General features: G+C 39.9%; 1 protein-coding gene across 1 annotated transcript in view; it reads left to right on the top strand.

Annotated features, from left to right (window-relative positions):
* Positions 1-22653, top strand: part of ano1b (anoctamin 1, calcium activated chloride channel b) — a 44885-nt gene extending 22232 nt beyond the window's left edge. Inside the window, exons 11-24 of the mRNA XM_078257957.1 lie at positions 1003-1163; positions 2942-3024; positions 5850-5924; positions 7755-7823; positions 7955-8156; positions 9449-9560; positions 9729-9786; positions 11603-11703; positions 12868-13010; positions 13264-13416; positions 17269-17321; positions 18317-18501; positions 19780-19885; positions 20720-22653. Coding sequence (XP_078114083.1) covers positions 1003-1163; positions 2942-3024; positions 5850-5924; positions 7755-7823; positions 7955-8156; positions 9449-9560; positions 9729-9786; positions 11603-11703; positions 12868-13010; positions 13264-13416; positions 17269-17321; positions 18317-18501; positions 19780-19885; positions 20720-21004 — 1786 coding nt within the window. The 3' untranslated portion in view covers positions 21005-22653. The remainder of the gene's footprint in view (positions 1-1002; positions 1164-2941; positions 3025-5849; positions 5925-7754; positions 7824-7954; positions 8157-9448; positions 9561-9728; positions 9787-11602; positions 11704-12867; positions 13011-13263; positions 13417-17268; positions 17322-18316; positions 18502-19779; positions 19886-20719) is intronic.
* The last annotated feature ends 1785 nt before the right edge of the window (positions 22654-24438 follow it).

Below are 24438 nucleotides of genomic sequence, written 5' to 3'. Positions count from 1 at the left end.
GTATACTAAAGGAAAAGCTTCTGTAACTATGGGGAATGAAACCTCAAAACCATGCGAAGCATCTGGACCCATAGTGGGTGAGATGGTTGGAAAATACGGACCGGATTGCATGAGATGTCTGCCATATTGGTAGTGACATTCTCTTGCAGAAACGGATATATCTCTGATTGTTTCTCTGATGCAGGCATGGAAATAGAGTGACAGAAGAGACAGACGTTGGGCTGGTCAAAAAGTTGGTTAGCAGAAGGCCTAAATAGAAGAAGAAAAAATTGTCTATCAACACTCTGAGCGAGTTCTTGACTATTTAGAGACAGACTGCAGAAGAAATAAAATAGTTTAAGAATACGTTCTTGGCTATTAAAAGATTTTTGTCTGCAGGGCTGTACCGGGTTTTACAAGGTTTGCCGAAGAAAAGAACTAAGCTTCTGTAACTATGGGGAATGAAACCTCAAAGCCGTGCAACGCATCTGGACCCATAGTGGGTGAGATGGTTAGAAAATATGGACCGGATTGCATGAGATATCTGTCATATTGGTCAAAAAGCGTTGGCTTTCCAAAAAATGGATCACTGAGTCCAGGAAAGTTATTTTATCTGCTTTTATATATTTAACTGTTTTAACTGCTATTCAATGTTTAATTTCTTATACTGCACTGTAACTTTTAATTTTTTAATCTGTTTTCATGTAAATCTGTTTTTAATTTTTTAATCTGTTTTATGTAAAGCACTTTGAATTGCCCTGTTGCTGAAATGTGCTATACAAATAAAGCTGCCTTGCCTTGCCTTGTTAAAAAGTAGGGCATGATCCAAATATTTGACTATATGGATATTCGTTTGTTTGGTAGGTGTTCGATTTTCAAATTTCTGTAATGAAGTTGAGACATATTCTAAGAAATAGCCTAAAGAAGGATATAAACTGTTAGGATATAAGAAAGTTTTGAGCCCTCTGAATGGGGTGTGGGTTGTCTTATATATTTTTTGTGTGTGTGTCTGTTGTTTTCCAGCATGGAGATCTGCCACCCAAAGAACAACATCACCATGTGTCCTCTGTGTGACAAAGTGTGCAGCTACTGGAAACTTAGTACTGCCTGTGCAACCGCCCGGGCCAGCCACCTGTTTGACAACCCTGCCACCGTTTTTTTCTCTATATTCATGGCTCTGTGGGGTGAGTGAACACACATCAGCTCGCCCAGAAATGCATAGATACAATCAATCATCCACTTTATGAGGTTAAACTTTGTGGTCAAAATGGCCTTCTTTATTTTGCCAGCTGAGATGTCACTGGCGGATTTTCCCACACAGGGAATATTCAGTCATGAACTGAGTGGTTCCTAAGGTAACCTGTGATACAAAATAGTTAGCTAATGTTATGCTAACTCTTGGTATCACTTGAGCCCCTTTCACACATGCACTGCAACTCTAAACTTATCTCGACATTACCCAGAGGACCTGTATGTGAAAACAGATTTCTGAACCAGTTGGACCAGACAATAAACGGTCTTTACCCTGCCTGCTCCAGAGTGCAGTCTGTGTAATGTCCGATTGAGCCCGTGTGTGAACATAGCAGCTTGCTGCCTGGAGAATTCAAATAGCATGATGAAATTTCTATCATGCGGCTTGTGCCAAACCGGAAGAATAAGCACAATTCAGACATAAGATTTGTGACGAGACAAAACCATTTTAGAATATCGCAGAGAAAAGTTTCAGCGGTCTGAACCGGCCCGTCTCAGCTCGACTCAAACCAGCTGATGGTGTCACTGCGACTCAGCTGGTCGAGTCTCTAGATGCTGGTTTTACAACGTAAGAGACGTTATCTTCTAAAGTCAGCTACAATAAAAATGATCCAAAATCCATTTCATTTCTGTTACAAACTGCAAACGGAGGCTTAACATAGGCCTGCAGCATGTACGGTGGAGCGAGCTAGAGACTGAAGAGAGGGAGCGCCTAGGACAAAGCTGTCAATCAGAGAAATAAAATGTGTTTTTCAACGATTCATCACTAGAAATGTGACTGTAGCAAGCATCTCACTATTACTAACGTTGTCCACATTCATATTTATACACAACAAATTATATATTTAGCTACAAAAAAGCCTGGAAGTCGGAAGTTAGGTCGTTTTCTGTGTATGAAATGATACACCGTCTCGTCTCGTCTCATTGGTGTAAACCGGCAGGTTTTAGAACGCTGCAGACCGACGCGTTGCAAGTTTCAACTCGTCTTGTCGTAAATCTTTGGTCTGGACTGGGCTTAAGGTAAAAGAAGAAGGGAGATTTACACATAGACATCAACGACAACTTCTAACTGGACAGTTTAGCGGTCCTAACAGTTAAATTTAGCCGAGAAAAGGTGACTGTGAGCTGGGTCCAGGGCACTGGCGGTCCTTTTAGCGGCTGTTGCAGTTGAGTTTAGCCTACTAAAGGAGAGCATCATGTGGTGACGACAGTTAAGTTGAGGCAACAAAACGACTGGTTAAGATGAGAAAAAAAGAGTGTGGTTTGGGTTAAAACACCGGTCCCCATGAGTAGTACTTTTGGGGACACTAACAATCGTTTCCTGGGTGAAAATTTTGTTTGTTCCCCTTAACTTCTTCCGGGACATGAACACCACTCCCCGGCTTGAAAGCCCTGTGTTTTAGGACCCAAACATCCACTGTCATCTCCTTCCATTACAGTGCTTTACTTTTCATAGCAATATGTACGAATGGCTCATGAGAACTGCCTGACCTATGACCACTTACTCCTTTACCCAATGCACCTGGTAACCCAAGTGCCAAAGATTTAAAGTTGAAGCGTGATGAAAAGTGTAACTTTCTACGTTTAAATCCGATATAAATTCAGCTTTTTTGTTTAACTGTGAGCATGAATTAAATGAACTCAAACCTCGTAATACATTTGAGTGTCTGGGCGCCTCTGCGTATTTATCTAATTATATTCTGGTTCATAGCTGCCATGTTCATGGAACATTGGAAGAGGAGGCAGATGAGACTGAACCATGAATGGGACCTGACTGGATTTGAAGATGAGGAGGTGAGTGCTGCCCAGATAACATAACTGGAAAGGAAGAGGTGAGCTACACCTGTGTGAAGAACACCATCAGCTGTAATATACCATATAGGTGTGATATATTTTGATACACGTCAAAACTTGCTAAAGAAGTCCACTGGATACACGTCAAACAAGCTGGTGCGAATTTAAAGCTGGTTCATTTAAATAAGATTTAAGTACTAAATTGCCCCGGAAAAAGCAACCACAATACACAATGTCCCAGCCAGGTTTCTAACGAATGAGAGAAATGTACATTCATTCTCATAATAATTAGTTCTTTTTAGGTTTTCAACATATTTATGCTGCTTTCATTGCATTTTCGTCAAAAGCGAGTTTTTTTTCTTGGTTAAATTAATGAGTATATCACCATTAGTAATAGTTAGTTGTGGAATATGAAATCAGTTGTGTTCTGGGGCATGTGTCAGCTTTTCAAGATAAATGAATACGTTAATAGATTTTGTGCAAATTGGTCAACTTCTGTAATGTTTTCTAAAATGTATACACATGTGGCCATAACCTCTGTACCAAATGTGGTCTGCTGTCACTGTTATGGTCGCTCTACTCTCGCTTTGCCAGACCTTCCTCCTCCACAACGCTGCGAAGGAAGGTCTGGCTAGTCCACATGACATTCTGGAATGGGAGAAAAATGTGCTCTGGTTTACTGGCCAATCGTCTTGGGCGGCGCTATGCGCTGAACAGCACCACGCTGCTGCTTCAAAATAGTCTCAGGAAGGAACTTGTTTTGGTGGAACATGTGGACGTTCAAAAGTAGTTTTAGTCGTGCAACAGAAAACTCAGATTGGACAGATAGTCTAGCTAGCTGTCTGGATTTACCCTGCAGAGATCTGAGGAGCAGTTAACCATAGTCCTCACAAATCCACCGGAGGTTAGAACGCCAACACAAAGGGGACGGACATCCGGCTGAAAATGAGGGACATCTGTCAGAATTTCCGGCGGCAACAGAGCAATCCCAGAAGTGTAACATCGTAGATATAGACTATGGTCACTGGTTCCATTCGCCTGTGTTTTTTCCCCCAAAATAAATTTGACTAACTGTCCGACTGCATGTCTTTCTTGTTGTACGGGGGCAGCAAAAACATATTCTCTGTATACTCTGTAGACTTTTAAACACTTAATAGGAAAAATCACCCCATATCAGCTGGACAGGTCTGTGGTGTGGATTTGCACCGGAATGGTAGTCAAGAAAATCGTTAAAATTGGAAGCCAGGTCACCAAATTAAAAAACAATCCAGTCGGGCAATAACCTTGTTATTGACTTTATGTGTGTATGCTTTTGTGATCCTCTTTAATCTATAGTATTTTCAAAACATTAACATTTCTCTTCAACACAGTAAAAACATGTAGTGATATGAATGTAATAATCTGAAGTCATCTTGGCTGTTTTTACTAACAATCCCATCTCTCTCTCTCTCTCTCTCTCTCTCTCTCTCTCTCTCTCTCTCTCTCTCTCTCTCTCGGTTTATTTTCCCAGGAAGCTCTCAAGGTTTGGATGAATTCCTATTACTAGATAAACTCCTCTCTTTACTCTTGCAGCCTTCCTGCTGCTGCTACCAACCTCTGATCATAACACATCACACAAGACTTATGTGTGTTACTATGAATGATTTCTGCAAATGGAGTTTTTGTTCTACTCACGCAGCGTACAACTCATGCAAACAGTTCTAAATAATTTCATTAATAAATTGTAGCCCTTAAAACAAAAAACAAAAAAACAATTCCAAATCTAGACAAACTGAACCCTAGGACAGACCCAGGCCACAGAGACACTGCTACAGATATGGAGAAATATGTAAGCACTTATATACAAGTAACAAGCAAACAATTGAACAAGTGCAAAAGACACAACACAGTGCCATTATAGCACAGTGTGATGCTGTACAAAATAGTAGAAAAGAAAGAGATTCTCAAAAAAACCTGTATTTGAAATATATTTAGTTGAAATACTGCCCATCTCTGAGACGCACACGGCAGTCCAAATTCCCCCAACCAATATATATATAATATAATAATTAATAAATAAAAAGTGAAATAAAAATTGTTAGCCCTTTTTTTTGTTTTAAATCGCACTGTGGTTGTGAGAGCTCATACTAGAGAGGAAAGGACTTCATGTTTGCTAACTTTATCACTGTTGCTTCTCTCTCTGACAGTCACACAGAGTGGAGCCTGGGATGGATGCCAGAGACCATTTACTACCACAGGAGATGGACAAAATAAGGCAATTAGGATCACCTTAAAACATATTTCTGTCAGATACAACAACACACAAACTACAACCTGGAATCACACACTCTGACAAAGTAAAAAAGAGAAAATGGATTTTTACTTATTGTCCGAAATTATACAAACACATTGACTTACCCATATAAAATACATATGATATTTGGATTCATTTACCAGTAACAACACCTTTTTTTTAGGATAAGAATACAAAAAGTTTTATAACATTGTTCATTCCAGAAAAATCCCACTCCCAGGTTCCATAAGGTGCTGTTATCATCCTTTCCAATATGATCATTTTTCCTGTCTCTCTCTGTGATTATTTCCTGGCCTTTGACGCCTCTTTATTTTTAGCTTCTTTTTTCTTCTGATCACTTTTACTCTGAGTACACTTTAAATAATGTGGTCTTGCACATCACATGTGTGTTATGTGATTGGTGTATTTTATTTCAAATCCTTTTTTAAAACAGCTCTAAGACACCCTATCCTCCTCTACCATGGGCTTACATCGATCTGGCATTCCACTTGTGTTTCACTCTCTGTCATTTCTGTTTGTGTCACCATCACAGGACCACCCCAGGGCGGAATATGAGTTCCGGGTCATGCAGAAGTCTTTGAGCAAAGATAAAAAGTCACATCACAAGGTAATTATATGGTAGGCTCTACACATCTTTCAAGTTGTATGTGTTACAAGTTCATTCACCTTTTGTATAGCCTTTAAGTTGTTTTTCACCCCTACATTATTTCACAGATGGGGTAGTACAGATAGTGTTTAGTAGTTACTGGGCTGTACATATCTAATTAATACATTGTTTATCCGGGATAGGCTCCAGCCCCTTTTGGCCTTGTAAAGGTTAAGCAGGTAAAGATAATGAGAACTGTAATTTTACAGAATTATTATATTTTATTTGACAGGTTTTTCCATTATTTATTAATAACATGAACATTTCCAAACATTACAAAAATAGACTGTTGATTAACATGTCTAAGGTAAAAAAAAAAAAACTGAAAAAACCTGTAACTGTGAATAACCATAACATTTCCATTTTTTTAAAGAAAATTCATTTGTTTTCACATAACAAAATATTTGCAAATGTATCATTATTTCACAAATATTTATCTTTTATATCAAAGATACAACTGTAAAATACTAGTTTATATTAGGGTAGAGGTAAATAAAATTAGTAAATAGAGAAAGAGTTTTTAAAGGTGTAATTATATTTCATTTAACATTAAAAAGCCACAACAAGATTTCTTGTCAAATGAAAACTACAAACTGTATATATTTACCAATATTTTACTGTATTTTTTGGCACGCCACTGCCACACTGTATTATTTTTCACAGGGTATTGTACTGCTAAAATACTGCACAAGGCGCATGAATTAACTCTGCTTTTGTTGATTTCCACAACCCATAAACTCTCAGATTAACAGTTAAATGTAATGCTAATACCAGGGCTGTAGTCAAGTCCACCTTTGTCGAAGTCCAGGACTAGTTGAGACCGAGTCAAGACCGAGTCCAAAAAGGATTAAAGTCCAAGTCAAGACCGAGTCCAAATGAGAGACAGTCAGTCGACCAATGTCAATGCCTGTTCTAGATGGATTCTGAATTAAACTAATACCTGTTTTCTGAATGAGCACGCTCATCAATGGTTTTGTTTTGAAGTTACTTTGGAAAAAAGCACATAGTGTTAGACTCGGTCGAGAACAACTAGAATATTTGGTGAGTCCAATGGCCGAGTCCGAGACAAGTCGGAGTGTAAATACTGACGAGTCCAAGACAAGTCCGAGACTAGGCCTAGTCGAGACCGAGTCCAAAGAGGTATAAGTGCAAGTCAAGACCGAGTCCTAATGAGAGACAGTCATGGCCTAGACAGAAAAAAAAGAATCCTGAAAATGATTGATGGCTGATGATTTTGGTATATGATGCAGCCAGGCGTATCTCAGGCAACCAATCTCGACGCCTGTTCTAGATGGATTTTGAATTAAACTAATATCTGTTTTCTGAATGAGCATGCTCATCAATGGTTTTGTTTTGAAGGAGGAAGTTACTTTAGAACAAAAGCATTTATTGCTGGACTCAGCTGAGAACAACTAGAATATTTGACGAGTCCAATGGCTGAGTCCGAGACAAGTCTGAGTCTAAATACCAATGAGTCCAAGACAAGTCAGAGACAACAGAAAAACGTATTGAGTCCGGACTCGAGTCCTAGTCCATACTCAAGTACTGTAGCTCTGGCCAGTACTAGAAGTTCAAGAATCAGGTTTCCATCAGGATTTAGATTTGCATTCAGTTCTACTGGAATTTAAGCTGCACAACTTCTGGTAGGTTTTCTGGTGAGAAATTGACATGCTTCTGCTTTAATAGTGTCTGTTCAACACTTCACAAAAACATATACAGTTACAGTGCACTTTACTACAATTGCATATTGCAGTTGTAGTGAATATGTTTTTAATATGATTTGTTTTTTAGACTGAAAAGCTCACATGTCAAGACCGCTTTCCAGCCTACATGACTAACGTTGTCATGATGCTATTAATGGTAAGTAGAACCCTATACCCTGCATATTGTACATCAATGATGATTTCCAGAAATGTTTTGGAATGATTGTCACATCACTTTTTCTGTTGTAATCTGTTTATAAATGTTTGCAAACCTTTTTTAAATGTCAGATTGGTGTTACGTTTGCCATTGTGTTTGGTGTGATCCTCTACCGGATCTCCACCAAAGCCGCTCTTCATATGAGCTCCAATCCGGTCACCCGGAGCCATGTTCAACTGACGGTTAAAACCACTGCAGCCATCATCAACCTGGTTGTCATCCTCATTCTGGATGAGGTGTACGGAGCTGTGGCACGCTGGCTCACTGTGTTAGGTAGGTTAGGTTTATAACTGGCTCAGGCAGTTAACAAGGTCAATAGGTCTGTTATAACAGTCATCTTAGTTCTTTTTATTGGATGTGATAATGTACATAGATTAAGCCAAGGACCCCCTGAGATAGAGATGGAGCAGGGACCACCTTAAAATTAAGTTGCATATTAAACTGGGCCTAAAATAAAAGCCTAAAGCCTTTATACTTACCTTTTAAGTGCATAGAAAACTAAAATATAAAACAATTGTTGGCATGATAACACATGTTTTAGTGTTAAACATACATGTGACAGTGAATACTTAGTGAACTGTATCTGCGGATGGCTACCTTGGTGACTACCTCACCTATAGACCAGTAAGCCTATCAGTTTTTTTTTCACAAATAGGCTGATTGATATTTGCTAGAAATATGTTGGATTCATGTTAAGACATTTAAATTTTGAAAAAAACTTTCAGAAGTTGCAAAGGAACTCCCTTCATTCATTTTGCCAGATGATGGTCTAGTACCGAAACATTGCCTACTATTACATTTATTTTTTGCAAGTTAGACAGTGTGCGTGAGTTTCTCTGCAACTTTTCACCTACTTATCCCCCTCCGACGCACCTGTCTCACATTATGGATCTGCAAAGTATTTTTCTGTACTGACAAAAACTTTTAAAAAATGAACAATAATTTTGCGACCCCCCTGCAATAACTCTAAGTACCCGCTAGGGGCCCTGGACCCCCTGTTTAAGTTCTCTGGTGTAAACAATGTGTAACCCACACAGAATTACAAAGCAATGAACAACAGCAGACAAATACTATCAAATTACACTGAGTATGACAGTTTGAAGCGGTAGGTTTATAGACGGAGCTTCAGGTTAAACAACACATCCCTTATCCGGTGGGAATATTGAGCCTAGTTATCAGTAAAATTTGAAAACTATTGTTGTTAATAAGACCAGGTTAAAAGAGGACCCTGCAAATACTATAGGTTCCCTTTAATTGCCTCGTACCCCCACAAAAGGACAGCAAATAGAGGAAACTTATGAGAGGACTACTGGATGTCCATGAGTCCTCTTTAAAGAGCAGCTTTTATACTACTTTTCTGTTTTTACTTTTTGATTAAGGACTTCTATAGAGCAACCTGACATGATTCACCACACAATAAACTATGGAGATCTTCAGGAAACTCTTCCCGTCATCGGTGCACTTTCTGCAGCTCCTCTGACAGCTTGGTTTAGGATAATACTGCCCCTGTGTTTTTTAATCGCAAATTGCAAAAATATCTAATGAAAGTGTCCGTTCATTTTTAGAGGTTCCTAAAACAGACAAGAGCTTTGAGGAACGACTAATCTTCAAGACCTTCATTCTCAAGTTTGTCAATGCGTTCACCCCCATCATCTACATTGCTTTTTTCAGGGGAAGGTTAGTAACTTCATTGCATTTTAAAGTGCCATTTTGTAGCTTTCAGCTACTTTGTTTTTAATTCTAATGTTTAACCACATCATTTTAATAAATAGCCAAAATGATAAATAAATGTTTGAAGATGAAGAACACTCTATATCTCTATATAGTCATTATTTTTCCTTCTAGACTGGTAGGCAGACCTGGCAGCTACCTGTATGTGTTTGAATCCTACAGAATGGAAGAGGTAAGGTTTACACTTACACAAATTATCTAAAAACAAAACCTTTTGTAATCTCACACTAATTCGACTCAATAATAAGTACCCTTGTACTCAACTTTGTTTACTTTAACATTGTTCACTCTTATCTTGGTGACCAACCTTTGAAATATTTCAGAAAACACATACTTGCTACTGCCAAAATTAAATACATGCAAATTGCCCGCTTCGTAGTCTATATCCATGACGTTCCACTTCCGGGATTGCTCCGGTTCCGCAGGAAATTCTGCCAGATGCATGTATTTTCGCCGATTTCCGTTTCCTTCTGTTTTCTTTTTTGTTGGAATTTTAAACTCCGGTGGATTCATGAGGACTATGGTTTACTGCTCCTCAGAACTCTGCAGGGTAAATCCAGACAGCTAGCTAGACTATCTGTCCAATCTGAGTTTTTACAGCGGCTCCATCCGGCGCTTAGCACCGCCCAAGACAATTGTGATTGGTTTAAAGAAATGCCAATAAACCAGAGCACTTTTTTCTCCCATCCCTGGAGTAGCCAGACCGTCCTCCGCTTCGCAGCATGTGGATGGTCTGGCAAAGCAAGACTACCTGCCTTGTCACTGCAACACTGTTCCACGAAAACACTAAAGCTTCACAATTTGACATTATGAAGGCCAAATTTAAGAAGGATAATTTTACTTGCCCAAACACAGAGTTTGCTTTCCACAGGCAAGCGTTTATGTCAAGGCTTGCATTGCCGCGGACACATGCAGCCACTCCCACAATGGAACTGCATGCGCATCCGCATGATCGGTAAAAGTCTGCAGCTGTAACGAATGTCTGAGCCTGTTTCCGCCACATCCAAATGCAAGGTTTTTATCTGTGTGTCTGCCTGATGTACTATGTGTGTAGGACCACTGATTTAACCCACTAGTCCTCATCGATATAGTGGCATGTGTCACGTAGCTGGCCGTTGTGAGTACCGTCCAGCAATCAGTCGTGAGGGCTGCAAACAAAGCAAACAACCTAAAAGTTAGTTAAGACATTTTAACCAGAAAAGTTAATTTAAGATTTTGGGATGTTAGGATTAGGGCCGCAACTAACGATCATTTTTATTGACGATTAACATGTTGACTATTTCCTCGATTAGTTGTTGGGTCTCTCAAATGTCAGAAAATGATGAAAAAATGTGGATCAGTGTTTCCCAAAGCCCAAGCTGACATCCTCAAATGTCTTGTTTTGTCCACAACTCTATGATATTCAGTTGACTGTCACAGAGGAGAGAAGAAACTGGAAAATATTCACATTTAACAAGTTGGGATCAGAGGATTTAAAAAAAAAAATTAGTCAAACGATTCATCAATTGTCTAGTTAGCATGCTTGTGTAATACACTTTTAGGACACTAAGTTAGGATACGAACATGGATTTAGGAGCAGTTCAACTTTGATGTTTTTTTTCCTAAATCAGGTCATACCCTAATTAACACGGTTACCAAACATCTGCAAGTTAAAAAGTATCTGAAATACAGCCCCAGATACCCAAATGTATGTGCACAAGCACTGAAAAAGTGAGTCTTTTACTCAAAATACTGTGAAAAAAAAACATTGTAAACTTAAAGTTCTCTTTACTTCCCAGTGGTTCTGGAATAGCTAAGTGGTACTTGGGTTAAGAATTTACTTCAGAACAGAAGTCAGCGCATAGCCAAATGCTGTCATTAATAAGCCATTATACGAATTAACAATCCTTTAAACCCTTACATACTGTATATGTTGTCATTTTGCATTGGGCCTACATGTTAAAATGTATTTTTGCTGTGGTTGACTGTAGTTTTGGACTGTTTTACAGTGTACTCATGGAGGCTGTCTGATGGAGCTGTGCATCCAGCTGAGTATCACCATGTTGGGAAAGCAGCTAATTCAGAACAATCTTTTTGAGATTGGAGTACCGTGAGTACGCATCACTGTCGTTTATCATCACAAATCACATTGTCATTAGCCTTGCAACTTAATTATTTTTGTTAAATACATTACTTTGTTTGATCCTTTAAACTTGTGCATCTTTCACATTTGTATCCCGGACGAGCCCCCATTTTGTCATAACCAGGCTCTTTGGCCGTGCCTAAAAATAAGAGATGCACAAGTTTAAAAAATCAAACAAAGTAATGTATTTAACAAAAGTAATTAGGTTGCAAAGCATAACAAAGGAACACATAACATGGGATGTGAATATCAGTAATATCAGTATTGTATGGTGTGCTTGTTTGTTGTGGGTGTGCATGTTGTAGAGCACATGTGTCAAACTCAAGGCCTGCGGGCCAAATCCGGCCCCTCGCAAATTTTGACCCGGCCCGCATATCAGTTTAGGTTCACAATGCGTTTTGGCCCTCCTAGTTGTGGGCCAGACCAAAAAGACAGGAAAACTGTTTTTTTAAAAGCTGGAATTACCCAACACTCAAAGCAGAATTTGATGGCGTTGCTGACTTTCACTTTTGTTTTGTGTTTTTTTCACTTTTTTGTTGACTTTTTTAGGGATTTATGTCAAACAAACTGTAAGTGAGAAGACTATATGGGACATGCAATAATGCAGTCAAAGATTGGTACGTTAAACATTAAACATACATGTATATACATGTCTGGCCCTGGATGTGATTCTCATTTTCCAGTGTGGCCCTTAGTGGAATTGAGTTTGACACCCCTGTTGTAGAGGGTACAAAATAGGCACAAAAAAAAACAATGATAAACTAAAGAGAGAAGAAGTAGCAGAGCCTACATTTATAATATCGACCACTGAGGCCAGGGGCCACCAGAGGCACTAATAACTAGCCTATCTCAGAATCGTAATAATAGTAATACTTGTTATAACCCCCTAGGAGGGAAGCCTAGCTCAACACAAAAATCAGACGCCCCTCTTTTCAAGCTCCAAACAACTATTAATCAAGAAGATCCAGCCATAGTGGGTATCAGCAAAATAATAAACAAAACACAATGAATCCAAACTGGCTACATATGACAGAAGAGAGAAAAGGTCTGCATGCTTGTGTGTTCATATTGTGTGTGCGTGTGTGTGTGTGTGTGTGTGTGTGTGTGTGTGTGTGTGTGTGTGCTCCTCAGCAAGCTGAAGAAGCTGATTCGCTACATTCGCTCCAAGCAAGGGGCTTTTCAAGAAGAAGAGAGACAGAAGAAGCTGCAGAGATACGAAGCTGACCACTTCCTGGAACCATTTGCTGGGTTAACACCTGAATATATGGAAATGAGTCAGTACCACACTTTGTGTCCTCAGCACTAGACAGAAACACAAGCAGAACATTCACAAGAAGGATTTGATGTTAACCTTTTGGGGATACAGACCATCTATATAATTAATACCAGACTTACACCTAAGAGAGAATCAAAGACCACCAATGTTTTATTAGTCTTTTAAGTCAGAATGATGCAATCACAGATATAAGTCTGACGGTTAGTAGTGATGCCTTTGTAATATATTATTCTCTCTTCTTCTTTGTCCAGTCATCCAGTTTGGTTTTGTGACATTGTTCGTGGCATCCTTCCCCCTGGCTCCGCTCTTTGCTCTGCTCAACAACATCATTGAAATACGACTTGACGCTAAGAAATTTGTGACGGAGTTGCGAAGACCAGTGGCAGCAAGAGCCAAAGACATTGGTGGGTTGTATTCAAACATACTGTAGCTTGCTTCCTGCTTTCTTACAGTGCACAGAATTTGCTGCTTACTCTTGCCTCTGCTTGTATATTTCTACTGATAATCTTGCTTTTCCTCTGTGAGAAACTATGAGCAGCGGCTCCTGGATACTTATAAATCACTGGACTATACATTTGTTGTCGACATAGTAGGCTATCGCCACATTTCAAAATTTTGCTGACCTCCTCAGTACTGCGTGAGCGTGGCTTACCAATAGCACAAGCCTGTCTTAAAGTGACTGGAAACGTGGTACTTAGCTAAAGCTAATTTGCAGCAAGATGCTTCCCTTCTCCGTGCATGACTACTACAAAATCTGTGATATGACTGACTGGCCTGCATTATCATCCAGGCAGAGCAGGCCTCTTTAACCCCTGTACTTAGTAGGACACAGCCGTGGACAACTGCAAAAGGGAGAATTAGCAACAAAATGCCTCCCCAACAACCAAGTGTGCAACTGGATAACAGATTTGCTGCACTGCTGTAGGACCCTGGATCTCCGTGTGATGACCTGGATTATGTCTCATCGTCACACAGCAGGGTAAGGACTGAGAGCAATTCAAAAAGTAAAAAGCTACAGGGAAAGCTAACGAATGGGCCTCAAACTCTGATTGTGGGTGACTGCTGTAAGAGATGTAAAAAGCATGTTCAGTAAAAACACCAAAAATACTCTCTCTCTCTCTTTCGCAAAGACATGGTGTCTGACTTGGCCCAAAGAATCCCAGAGCAAACCCAACTGTGAAGAACATTATACTGCATATAGGGTCACATGATGTTGTAAAGCATCAGTCTAAATTGCTGAAACTGGACTTTATGGATCTGCTGAACACAGTCAGCTCCCTAAACGTGGAGGTGTTTATCAGTGGCCCTCTACTGCCAGTCAGAAGAGGAGTTGAGAGATTCAGCAGAGTGTTGGCACTGAAAACATGGTTTTTAACTGCATCTACTGTCCATTCTCTGCAGTTCATTGATCATTTTAACTTTGTCTCGGACCGCAGATATCCTTTTAAGGCAGATGGACTTTTCCTTAACAAGCCAGGAGTAAAGCTGTTCACCTCTAACCTACTTTACTTTCTGCGCAACACATCTGCTCCCTCAGCCAAGGACACAAGACAAGACAAATCTAAACAAGAGGAAGACATAACAAAGCACGGCAGTGATCCACCACAGCCCCCTGAGCAGAGATTTGACCATGGGAGACCACAGAGCAGAGACGAGAAATTTCAACCCCTCTCTTCACCCGTCCAACAAACCTCGAACCCCCTCACCAACCCCTACGCCTTTGAGGATCCGTATTCCCCACCAATGCCATCGCTCTCTCCACTCACCCTTTCCCCATGCCCCATGTTGGAGTTCACTGACCAGATGAAGCAGCTGGTTAATGCTGGGACCAAATGTACCCCCCTTCCTTCTCCCATCATTCGCCCCCGGCATGAAACTGCCCCAGTTTTGACATAATCACCAAAAGTAAAACGCCAGTCACCTCTGCCCCCTCAAGGATGGCAGCTAACTCTGTCTCCCCAGACTGATAAGGATGCTTGTGTACAAAATGCAGCACGCTTTAACTGCTATGTGCCTGGTCCAGGTTGCACGCCTAGTGGCACTCATGACTCTTTCCAGGACAAGCCCAGGCCCTGTGTATTAAATTCTTCTTTAATTTATGTTGTGATAGGTTATACAAAAAGAATGGTGAATCTGCTAAGTAAGAAGAAGCACTTAACTGCAAATTTAGCAAATTTAGCATCCATTCCTCGTCAGCCACAGCCTGTCCTAAAAAATGAGGCAGATAATTCTTTTACCACACTAACACTAGCCTTACTACACTACTAATCAACGATTTTATTATTAAGCACAATCATAATTTTTTGTTTTTAACTGAAACCTGATTAGACCATAATAACAGTGCTGCTGTTCTTATCGAGGCAGCCCCCCTAACTTCAGTTCTCTATTAGTAGAGTGAATAAGAAAGGAGGTGGAGTCGGCATTTTGTTTAATGACTCACTCCAATGTACGCAAATATCTTATGGAAATTTTGCTTCTTTTGAATATGTGGCTCTTCATCTGAGGTCCTCCCCTCAAGCTATAGTTCTAAATATCTACAGGCCACCTAAATACTGTGCATCCTTCTTTGATGACTTTACTGAACTGCTGTCTATAATCTGTATTAACTTTGACTGTTTAATTATTGCTGGTGATTTCAACATTAATTTTGACAACCCCCAGGATAGAGGGACCAAAGAACTGTGCTGTGTTTTTGAGAACTATGGACTGACTCAGCATGTGACAGAGCCCACACACAATAAGGGGCACACTCTGGACTTGGTTATCTCCAAGGGTCTGAACATTTCCAAGGTTATGGTGACTGATGTTGCTCTCTCTGATCATTCCTGTGTTTTCTTTAAAGGCACTATCTCTGTGCACAAAAGTGTCCAAACAAAGGTACTCAGAAAACGGTATATCACCGAAAACACCAGAGAAACATTCATTTAGCTTTTCTCCTCCACACCCGCCCTCTTTTGGGTCTCAGTCAATGAGCTTGTAGATAATTTCAATTGTAAAATTACAAATGTTATTGATGCCATTGCTCCCACTAAGGGCAAAGCTGTCTCTGGTAAGAAAAGATCTGATGTGGAGTTCCCCAAAGCTCCATTCTGGGCCCTCTTCTGTTTAACATCTACATGCTTCCACTGGCTCAGATTATGTAAAACAACAAAATAAATAACCATAGTTATGCGGACGACACACACATTTACATAACCTTATCGCCAGGGGACTATAGTCCAATAAAAAAACTGAGTAAGTGCATTGAACAAATTAACGACTGGATGTGCAAGAACTTTCTTAAATTAAATTAAGAAAAAGCTGAGGTGGTTGTTTTTGCAGCAAAAGAGGAACAATTAAAAGTGAGCGCTCAGCTTCAAACAACAATGTTAAAAATAACAAAGTCAGAAATCTTGGTGTAGTCATGGACTCAGACCTGAATTTCAACAGCCACATTAAGACAATTACAAAGTCAGCCTATTATCACCTTAAGAATATATCAAGGGTTAAAGGACTTATGTCTCAGCAGGATTTGGAAAAACTTGTCCATGTTTTTCTTCAGTAGACTTGTGTACTGTAAAAGTGTCTTTACAGACTCCCTAAAAAATCAATCAGACAGCTGCAGCTGATTCACAACGCTGCGGCTCGAGTCCTCACTAAAACCAAGAAAGTGGATCACATCACCCCAGTTCTGAAGTCTTAGCACTGGCTTTATTTCCCTCAAAGAATTGATTTCAAAATACTTTTGCTGGTTTATAACCACCCAGACCTCTCAGGTCATCTGGGACACTTCTGCTTTCTGTCCCCAGAGTCAGAACTAAACAGGGAGCAGCAGCATTTAGTTTTTATGCTCTATGTATTTGGAACAAACTCCAAGAAAACTGCAGGTCTACCTCAACTCTCAGTTCTTTTAAATCAAGGCTGAAGACCTTTCTTTTTGAAACTGCCTTCATTTAAATAGTTGTTCATTTATTATACTGCACTGTAACTTTTATTTTCTTATTTTATCTGTTTTTAATTTTTTCATTGTTTTGAACTGCTCTTTATTGTTTTATGTAAAGCACTTTCAATTGCCCTGTTGCTGAAATGTGCTATACAAATAAAGCTGCCTTGCCTTATACAAAGGTGTAAAATGCATAAAAGAACCCAATAGTAAAACATACATTGCATGTACAATGCTGTAAATGTATCTGTAAATATATTCCTGACAACGAACAAACTGTACCTTCGAAAACTTCTTCCAGCAGTTGATACATATTGTAATGTTATGTCTACAGGTATATGGTACAACTTACTAAGAGGGGTAGCAAATGTGGCCGTCATCATTAATGTAAGTAAAACACGAATGTATTAATTGATTGTAATGCATGTACTGTACTCCAGTAATTCCCAACCAGGGGTACTTGTACTACTATATAATACTACTGTAATTTGAAAATGTATAACTCAAACCCTAACCATATTAACATTAAGTCAACTGTAACACTTGACTGTTCAAATGATTACTTATAATTTCTGGATAAATAATTAAAATAGTTCGACAAAAGAAACTATTAGTAGTCAAATATTCAGCCTCACTCCAAGTAGTAGTAGCCTATTATCTTTGCTGATCAAACCCAGCCTAATCTTAACAGTTCAATTGTATTAAAAAACGTAACAATATCCACTTTTATATAATGAATAGCGTTACCCATTTGGAACATACATTTGGGAACCGATGAAGGGTATGTGAGTTCATCTGACAGGGCTGTGGGGATACCCCTGACCAAAAAGGTTGGAGGAACCAGTGCTGTACTCCATCACTTTGATTTGAAACAATGCAGTGACACACTTTAATGACCGTGACATCATTTGACAAACTGCATACATACAGGAGCTGTGTGATATATCAACATTTGGAGTATTCACAAAAAGGTGCCTTCCTTACTATGCATCATATCTAATATTTCCAAATGTTGTATGACCTAGTTTGTTAGTTTGTTTCAAGCATACTGAACCCAGGTGTATGTCCAGGGACAACATGAATGTAAGAACCTGTAATGTTAGTAATTAAGTAGATATGGGTAGTGCATACCGAAATGATACATGAATGCTCGCCATTTGCTCAGCAAGGTTTAAACAATGTTTAAGAGAACAGGATGATGAAGCCTCTTGTATGAGTGATGACACTTCTTCAACTCAACTACTACAATCCAGTGGATTGTATCATTTCAACTTGACACTGGATGTTGTTACATTCTGCGCTGTCTTGTTTACACATTCTAACTCCCATTTCTGTCCCCTCTACCACCACCACCACCTCCCCAACCCAACCACAATTCCTAGGCATTTGTCATCTCCTTCACTTCAGACTTCATCCCTCGGATGGTCTACCAATACATGTACAGCCCTGATGGCTCCATGCATGGATTTGTCAACAATACGCTGTCCTACTTTAATGTCAGCCACTTCCAGGAAGGCAAAGAACCCATGGATCCGTTGTACCTCGGCTACACTGTTGAGATGTGCAGGTGGGAAATCAATCTCAGTTTACAATTGTTTAGCATTTTAAACATCAATATACCACTGTCATTTGAAATGTGTTACTTAATATAATCAGCGACGGTTTAGAACCGAGACGCCTCAACTCTGAGTCATTTCCTGTATCCGGTCCTGAGTGTGTTGATTCCAACGGGAGAAGTGAACGTGAACACAGATTATGAGCGATTCTTTCGCCCCATAGTCACCAAAGTAAATATTGGAGACATTCTTCAACAAGCCACATATCTCCAGAACATTCTGACACTAAAATGGCATTTTTCAGACGGACACATCAGGAGAAAATTAACTTTGTTTGAGACCTGTTTGTGTCTCAGGACCAAACTCTCGCGAGATCTGGCAACACAGAGAAGCTAACGTCAGCTAAAGTTCGTGATCGCCCTAACAAAACTAATTATAATAACGTGATGCTAAATATGTCTTTTAGCTGTGTAAATATCTAACGTTAGCAAAATTAAATATTAATAAATTATACAAATATGACTTTTCATCCATCCACACATCGTTCACTACACTTTCAAACGAGGCCACGCCCCTTTAGGAGACAAGAAGTCTGTACCGTTTCATACCATTGGAGCTGCTTGAAAAGCTCTATCTTTAGTATAGAGGATCTTTGGTATAATTAATCAAGTGAGACCAATGTTGAGACAAGCCATGGCCTTTGTCTCATGCCAAAGCATGTTTACTGTCAGCTTGTGAGGATAGTTATCTTATCTAACTTGACTGCAAGTGCAAAGACAGAAAACGTGTTGTAATAATTATTTGCAAGGCATTGTCATAGAACGGCTTCATATGATATCGTACCACAGGTTATGCACAACAATTCGTATGATATCCTGGGTGAAAGCTGTGGGTTTTCCCTGGGACACCAACTCTGCTCCTCCGCTGCCCTGTGTTTTATGACCCAACCATCCACCGCCACCTCCTCCATACACAGATCTTCACAGTCTTATACAGCAGCAGTCAATGCAGTGCTGACAGTAATAAATATGTGGAATACATAAGAATTACAGTGCATTTGCTATATGTACGAATGGTTCATGAGAACAGCCTGCTTCTTGACATAACAGAAATAGTTGGACTCTCCAGGGACAATTACCTTTAGATTCTGACGCCATGCAGGGAGGTTTAAATAATCAATACAGTTCTGTGGATACTCGTCGATATTATTATGTGGATAATAAAATTAGTAAGAATCTTTCCTCAGAATGGAAGACTAAACCAAAAAAAATATCTGTTTGTCTCTAAAGGTATAAGGACTACAGAGAACCCCCTTGGTCAACCACTCCGTACGAGATCTCAAAGGAATTCTGGGCAGTGCTGGCTGTCCGACTAGCCTTTGTCATTGTTTTCCAGGTAAGGTGACAGATGCAGAAAAGTATAAAATAGCGTACTAGAACTGTTTGCTGGAATTTATCAGAAATTCATTATTTCATTCTTTATTGAAAATAAAAATTTTATTCGGTATGTAAATACTGATATAAACACGGCACTGATGTACTGAGGCACACAATAACTTTTTAAATGAGCAACGGCGACATTATTGAGGCTGATTTAGGGCCCGTCTTGTATAGTCTTTATCCACGACGTTCCACTTCCAGTATTGCTCCGGTGCCGCCGGAAATTCCGTCGGATGTCACTTTTTTCAGCCAGATGTCCGTCCCCTTCCTCTTTCTTTGTGTCGGCGTTCTAACCTCTGGTGGATTTGTGAGGACTATGGTTAACTGCTCCTCAGATCTCTGCAGGGTAAATCCAGACAGCTAGCTAGACTATCTGTCCAATCTGAGTTTTCTGTTGCATGACTGAAACTACTTTTGAACGTACACATGTTCCACCAAAACAAGTTCCTTCCCGAAGTTATTTTGCAGAGGCACCGTGGCTCTGTCCGTCGCTTAGCGCCGGCCATGTCGATTGTGATTGGTTTAAAGAAATGCCAATAAACCAGAGCACGTTTTTCTCCCATCCCGGAATGCTGTGTGGACTTACCAGCCCTCCTCCACAGGGCTGTGGAAGAAGGTCTGGCAAAGAGAGAATAGGGCCCAGTCAGAACAACATTTGTGACGTTATTTCTTTTTATCATTTTTTTTCCTCAGGGTGGTTTCGTTCTGGTTACAAGCGAACCATCGGACCAATACTGTAATTAGAGAAAACAATGAAATTACATGATTGGTTTCCATTTATCTCTACCAGAATGTTGTGATGCTGATGAGCGACATTGTGGACTGGCTGATTCCGGACATCCCTAAAGACATCATCCTCCAGATCCACAAGGAGAAGATTCTATTGGTAGACCTCTTCTTGAAGGAAGAGCAAGGCAAGATCAGTGTTCTTGAAAGCAGGGCCTCTACAGGGGGTAAGGAGAACTGCAGCAGGAGCAACAACAACAACAACAACAACAACAACAACAACAACAACAGCAGCACAACGGCTCCCCAAGGCTCGGGACTGCACACCAACAGCACTAAAAACCTCTAATGTTAGCAACAATGAAATCTGAGTTCAGTGGAGTAGTTAGCATTAGAAAGTCTTGGTTAGCAAGTCTTGCTAGCAGCCTACTAGCTCAGGCTACATTTACATTGCTACATTTCCCCTCTCATTCCCCCTGCTCTGGTGTTTCCCCCTCTCATTCCCCCTGCTCTGGCGTTTCCCCCTCTCATTCCCTCTGCTCTGGCGTTTCCCCCTCTCATTCCCCCTGCTCTGGCGTTCCCCCCTCTCATTCCCCCTGCTCTGGCGTTTCCCCCTCTCATTCCCCCTGCTCTGGCGTTTCCCCCTCTCATTCCCCCTGCTCTGGTGTTTCCGAGCCCCTAAACCGGAGACATTTGGAAACACTTCTGACCCGTTTTGGTTTGGAATCTGCGGGGTTGTGTTGCAGTCTCAACGTCTGATTGGGTCTTATCGGTCACGACGTCTCGTTCTCTAACACGAAGCTACTAGCGTAACCATGGCAACTACCAGCAACGGGCAGACCATGCCCGGTATACAAGAATGTTGATGAGATATGCGGTTTGGGCATGATAGTTCACTTTTGGCTCAAAACTCTGCTTAAAAACCAAAACGAAGCAATCTAAATGTAACCTCAGGCTTACCTAAACTGTGTTTGTGTCCTTTTGTTCAGAACATTCCAACAACTGGGAGAGTAGCTGGCTGATGAGGTGTGAGGGAAGTATGTCGCAATGTGTGTGGAGAGTTGTGAACCTGTTTCTCAATTAATATGTGTGTACTCAGGATCTGTAAATGTGTTTTTAGCTTTACACTCATAACAGCATTTGGAAAGTGTATACAAAACTCAAATGTGCATTAGATGTTAGAATCGGAAAATGTGTGCTCAAAAAACTCAATGTAAATGGCTTTTTTATGAATAAGTGTAAAGTTCAAATACCCCGTGACAATTTGTCAGTGGCACAAATATTGCATTACCAACACATTTGTAGCGCAGTATTTCGCAAGATGACAGATATAAATGAGCCTAGCCACAATCCATTTGATTCCCTCAAAGTGCCACTAAACAAATGGAGAAGAAATTATTTTCTGTTGCTGAACTTGGAATTTTCGCTGTGACGCATTTGGAACTGCAAGTGTGTACTCATCTTGCAGGAAATTTTGTAGCGTCGCTGCTCTTTTGTGTTGTGTGCTCACAGTTTGGACTGGTTATAGTCTCTCATCCTCTGTGTGTATGACCAATAAAGGTACTGCATATGTTACATCTGCTTTTCCCAGATGTTGAATTTCCTCTGCTACCATCTGTAATGATAAATAATTTGCATCGATTGGCTTTTCCTATACGTTTCCATTCCCTACTCTTATATTCTTCGCCTCTGAACAGGAACCACCTTAATACATGTATTGCATGAGACCAAACATTTTACTTTTGCTACACTCTTGTTGTACCTACAAACAGCTTCCATGGCTGACCCTTTTCATGCAGTGTAAAATAACTTCCACTGCCAGAGGGAAGCATCCAAAACACCGATGGCATGTTGCAGTAGAGCTGCAAATGATACTGTACTGTTCCTAACTGCAGCAAGCAGAAACAGGCTTACCTCCGTTACTGGAGGTCTTCAGATGTGTCACTGGCACAGTCTGAGTGGCGGGCTCAAAACACAACAAACACAATGAGATAAGATTCAGTATTTACTATATATATATATATATATATATATATATATAACCATTGAAGTTGCCTCATCAGAAACACTGCTTTGCAGCGCTGTCTGTTAGCTTGTATTAGCAGTTTCGAGCTAAAGCATTAAGGCCTTTACACACGGCCTTTTTTTCCTTTCCTCATGAGTACTTTCACACAGAACGCGAATATTATGCGGCGATAAAGCAAAGTTATTTTTACCAGATCAAAGTTAATTTTTCAGAGCTTTCGCACCGCAAATAAAGACATTAACCAACTACGTTGTGTTGTTTAATTCAGATTACAACACTAGCAGTCTGGATCAATGGAAGTACATTTCCAGGATAATTGCCTGATATGCTGGATGTTCATCACATTCCGCTCTCTGTGTGTTGTCGCTTTGGGAAACAACAACCAACTTACAAGCTACATGCTGAAAATGTCATGTTTTTAAGAAAATTTGGTTCGGGCAACAAGGCAGGTCTGCTTGGTTCTTTCTGGGAATGATTGTAAAGATTTACAAAGATTTCCATGTATCAGCTAATTTAAATAGCTCACGTTACTGTACTGTGTGAACAGTTAACTTCATTTAAAATTGTATGTGACGTTTTCTTTTGCAGGGTGCAAATGTTCCACCAAAACAAGTTCCTTCCTGAGACTATTTAGCAGAGGCACCGTCGCTGCGTCCGGAGCTTAGCGCAGCCCAAGACGATTGTGATTGGTTTAAAGAAATGCCAATAAACCAGAGCTTTTTTTTCCTATCCCAAAATATGTTATGTTGGCAGACCTTACTCCGCCGTGCTGTGGAGGAAGGTTTGGCAATGCGGAGTATGACACTAGCAATGCTACCAAGCACGGAAAATGGTATAATTAAAAAAAGGTGTACTTAAAACAGGGTTTTTGTATTTGTAATGGTAGTTTTGTAAACTTGTTTACTTGATTCTATCCATAATCATAATTTTGTAGCTATGTACATTTAGTTTTATGCCTGCAAACTCCATTTTGCAAGTCTGTGCGTTCAGACAGGCTGGCAAACTCACTTTCACTCACAGACTTTTGACACGTTGACTATGTGGTAATATTTTGTAGACAAGGAAACAGCTTCAATTATTAATAAAATGCCATTTACATTGAGTTTATGAGTACATACACACAAACATCTAGAAATATGCTGACATATTCACAAAGCTGAGTACTCATTACAAAATTGTGGACACATTGCACCAACTCTGCACATACATTACCATATTATTTTGGTACATATTTGACTCCACACAAATGTCCACTGCAAATTGTATGAATACATGCTGCCAGTGTCACAGCAGGCACACAGAGGCATGAAAAAGATAGGCCGTATAAGTATGTGCCTGTAGCTACACAGTGTGATGTGCTCAACACAGATGCACTCTTTCATTTAATAGATCATTGAAAAAGATCTCATTATTGCAAGCGTTGCTTCATTTGCTATTTCATTTGTAATACATGCATTATCAAGCTGTAAAGTGTAGCTTTGTATTAGTTGTCTATTCTTGACATCATATGGTTTGCCTGCAACTGTAGCTTGGCATTTTAGCTAACATTATTAAAAAGAAAATACTTGCTTTACTATAATTATTTCTAACTATTTAGAATTTGAATTGTTATTGCTGACGTTGCTTACATCGTCTTTACTGTGAGCGAAGGAATGATTCTCTCTCCTGCTTAACTAAATGTGCAGTGGAGGAACGTGAGTTTCCATGTATACTATGAATAAATATTGTATTTCTATAACATACATACTCATGAAAGT

This window comes from Sander vitreus, chromosome 8, assembly GCF_031162955.1.
Source record: "Sander vitreus isolate 19-12246 chromosome 8, sanVit1, whole genome shotgun sequence".
NCBI classification, from domain to species: domain Eukaryota; kingdom Metazoa; phylum Chordata; class Actinopteri; order Perciformes; family Percidae; genus Sander; species Sander vitreus.
Note: the sequence above shows the minus strand (reverse complement) of the source record. Positions and strands in the feature narration are given on the sequence as shown.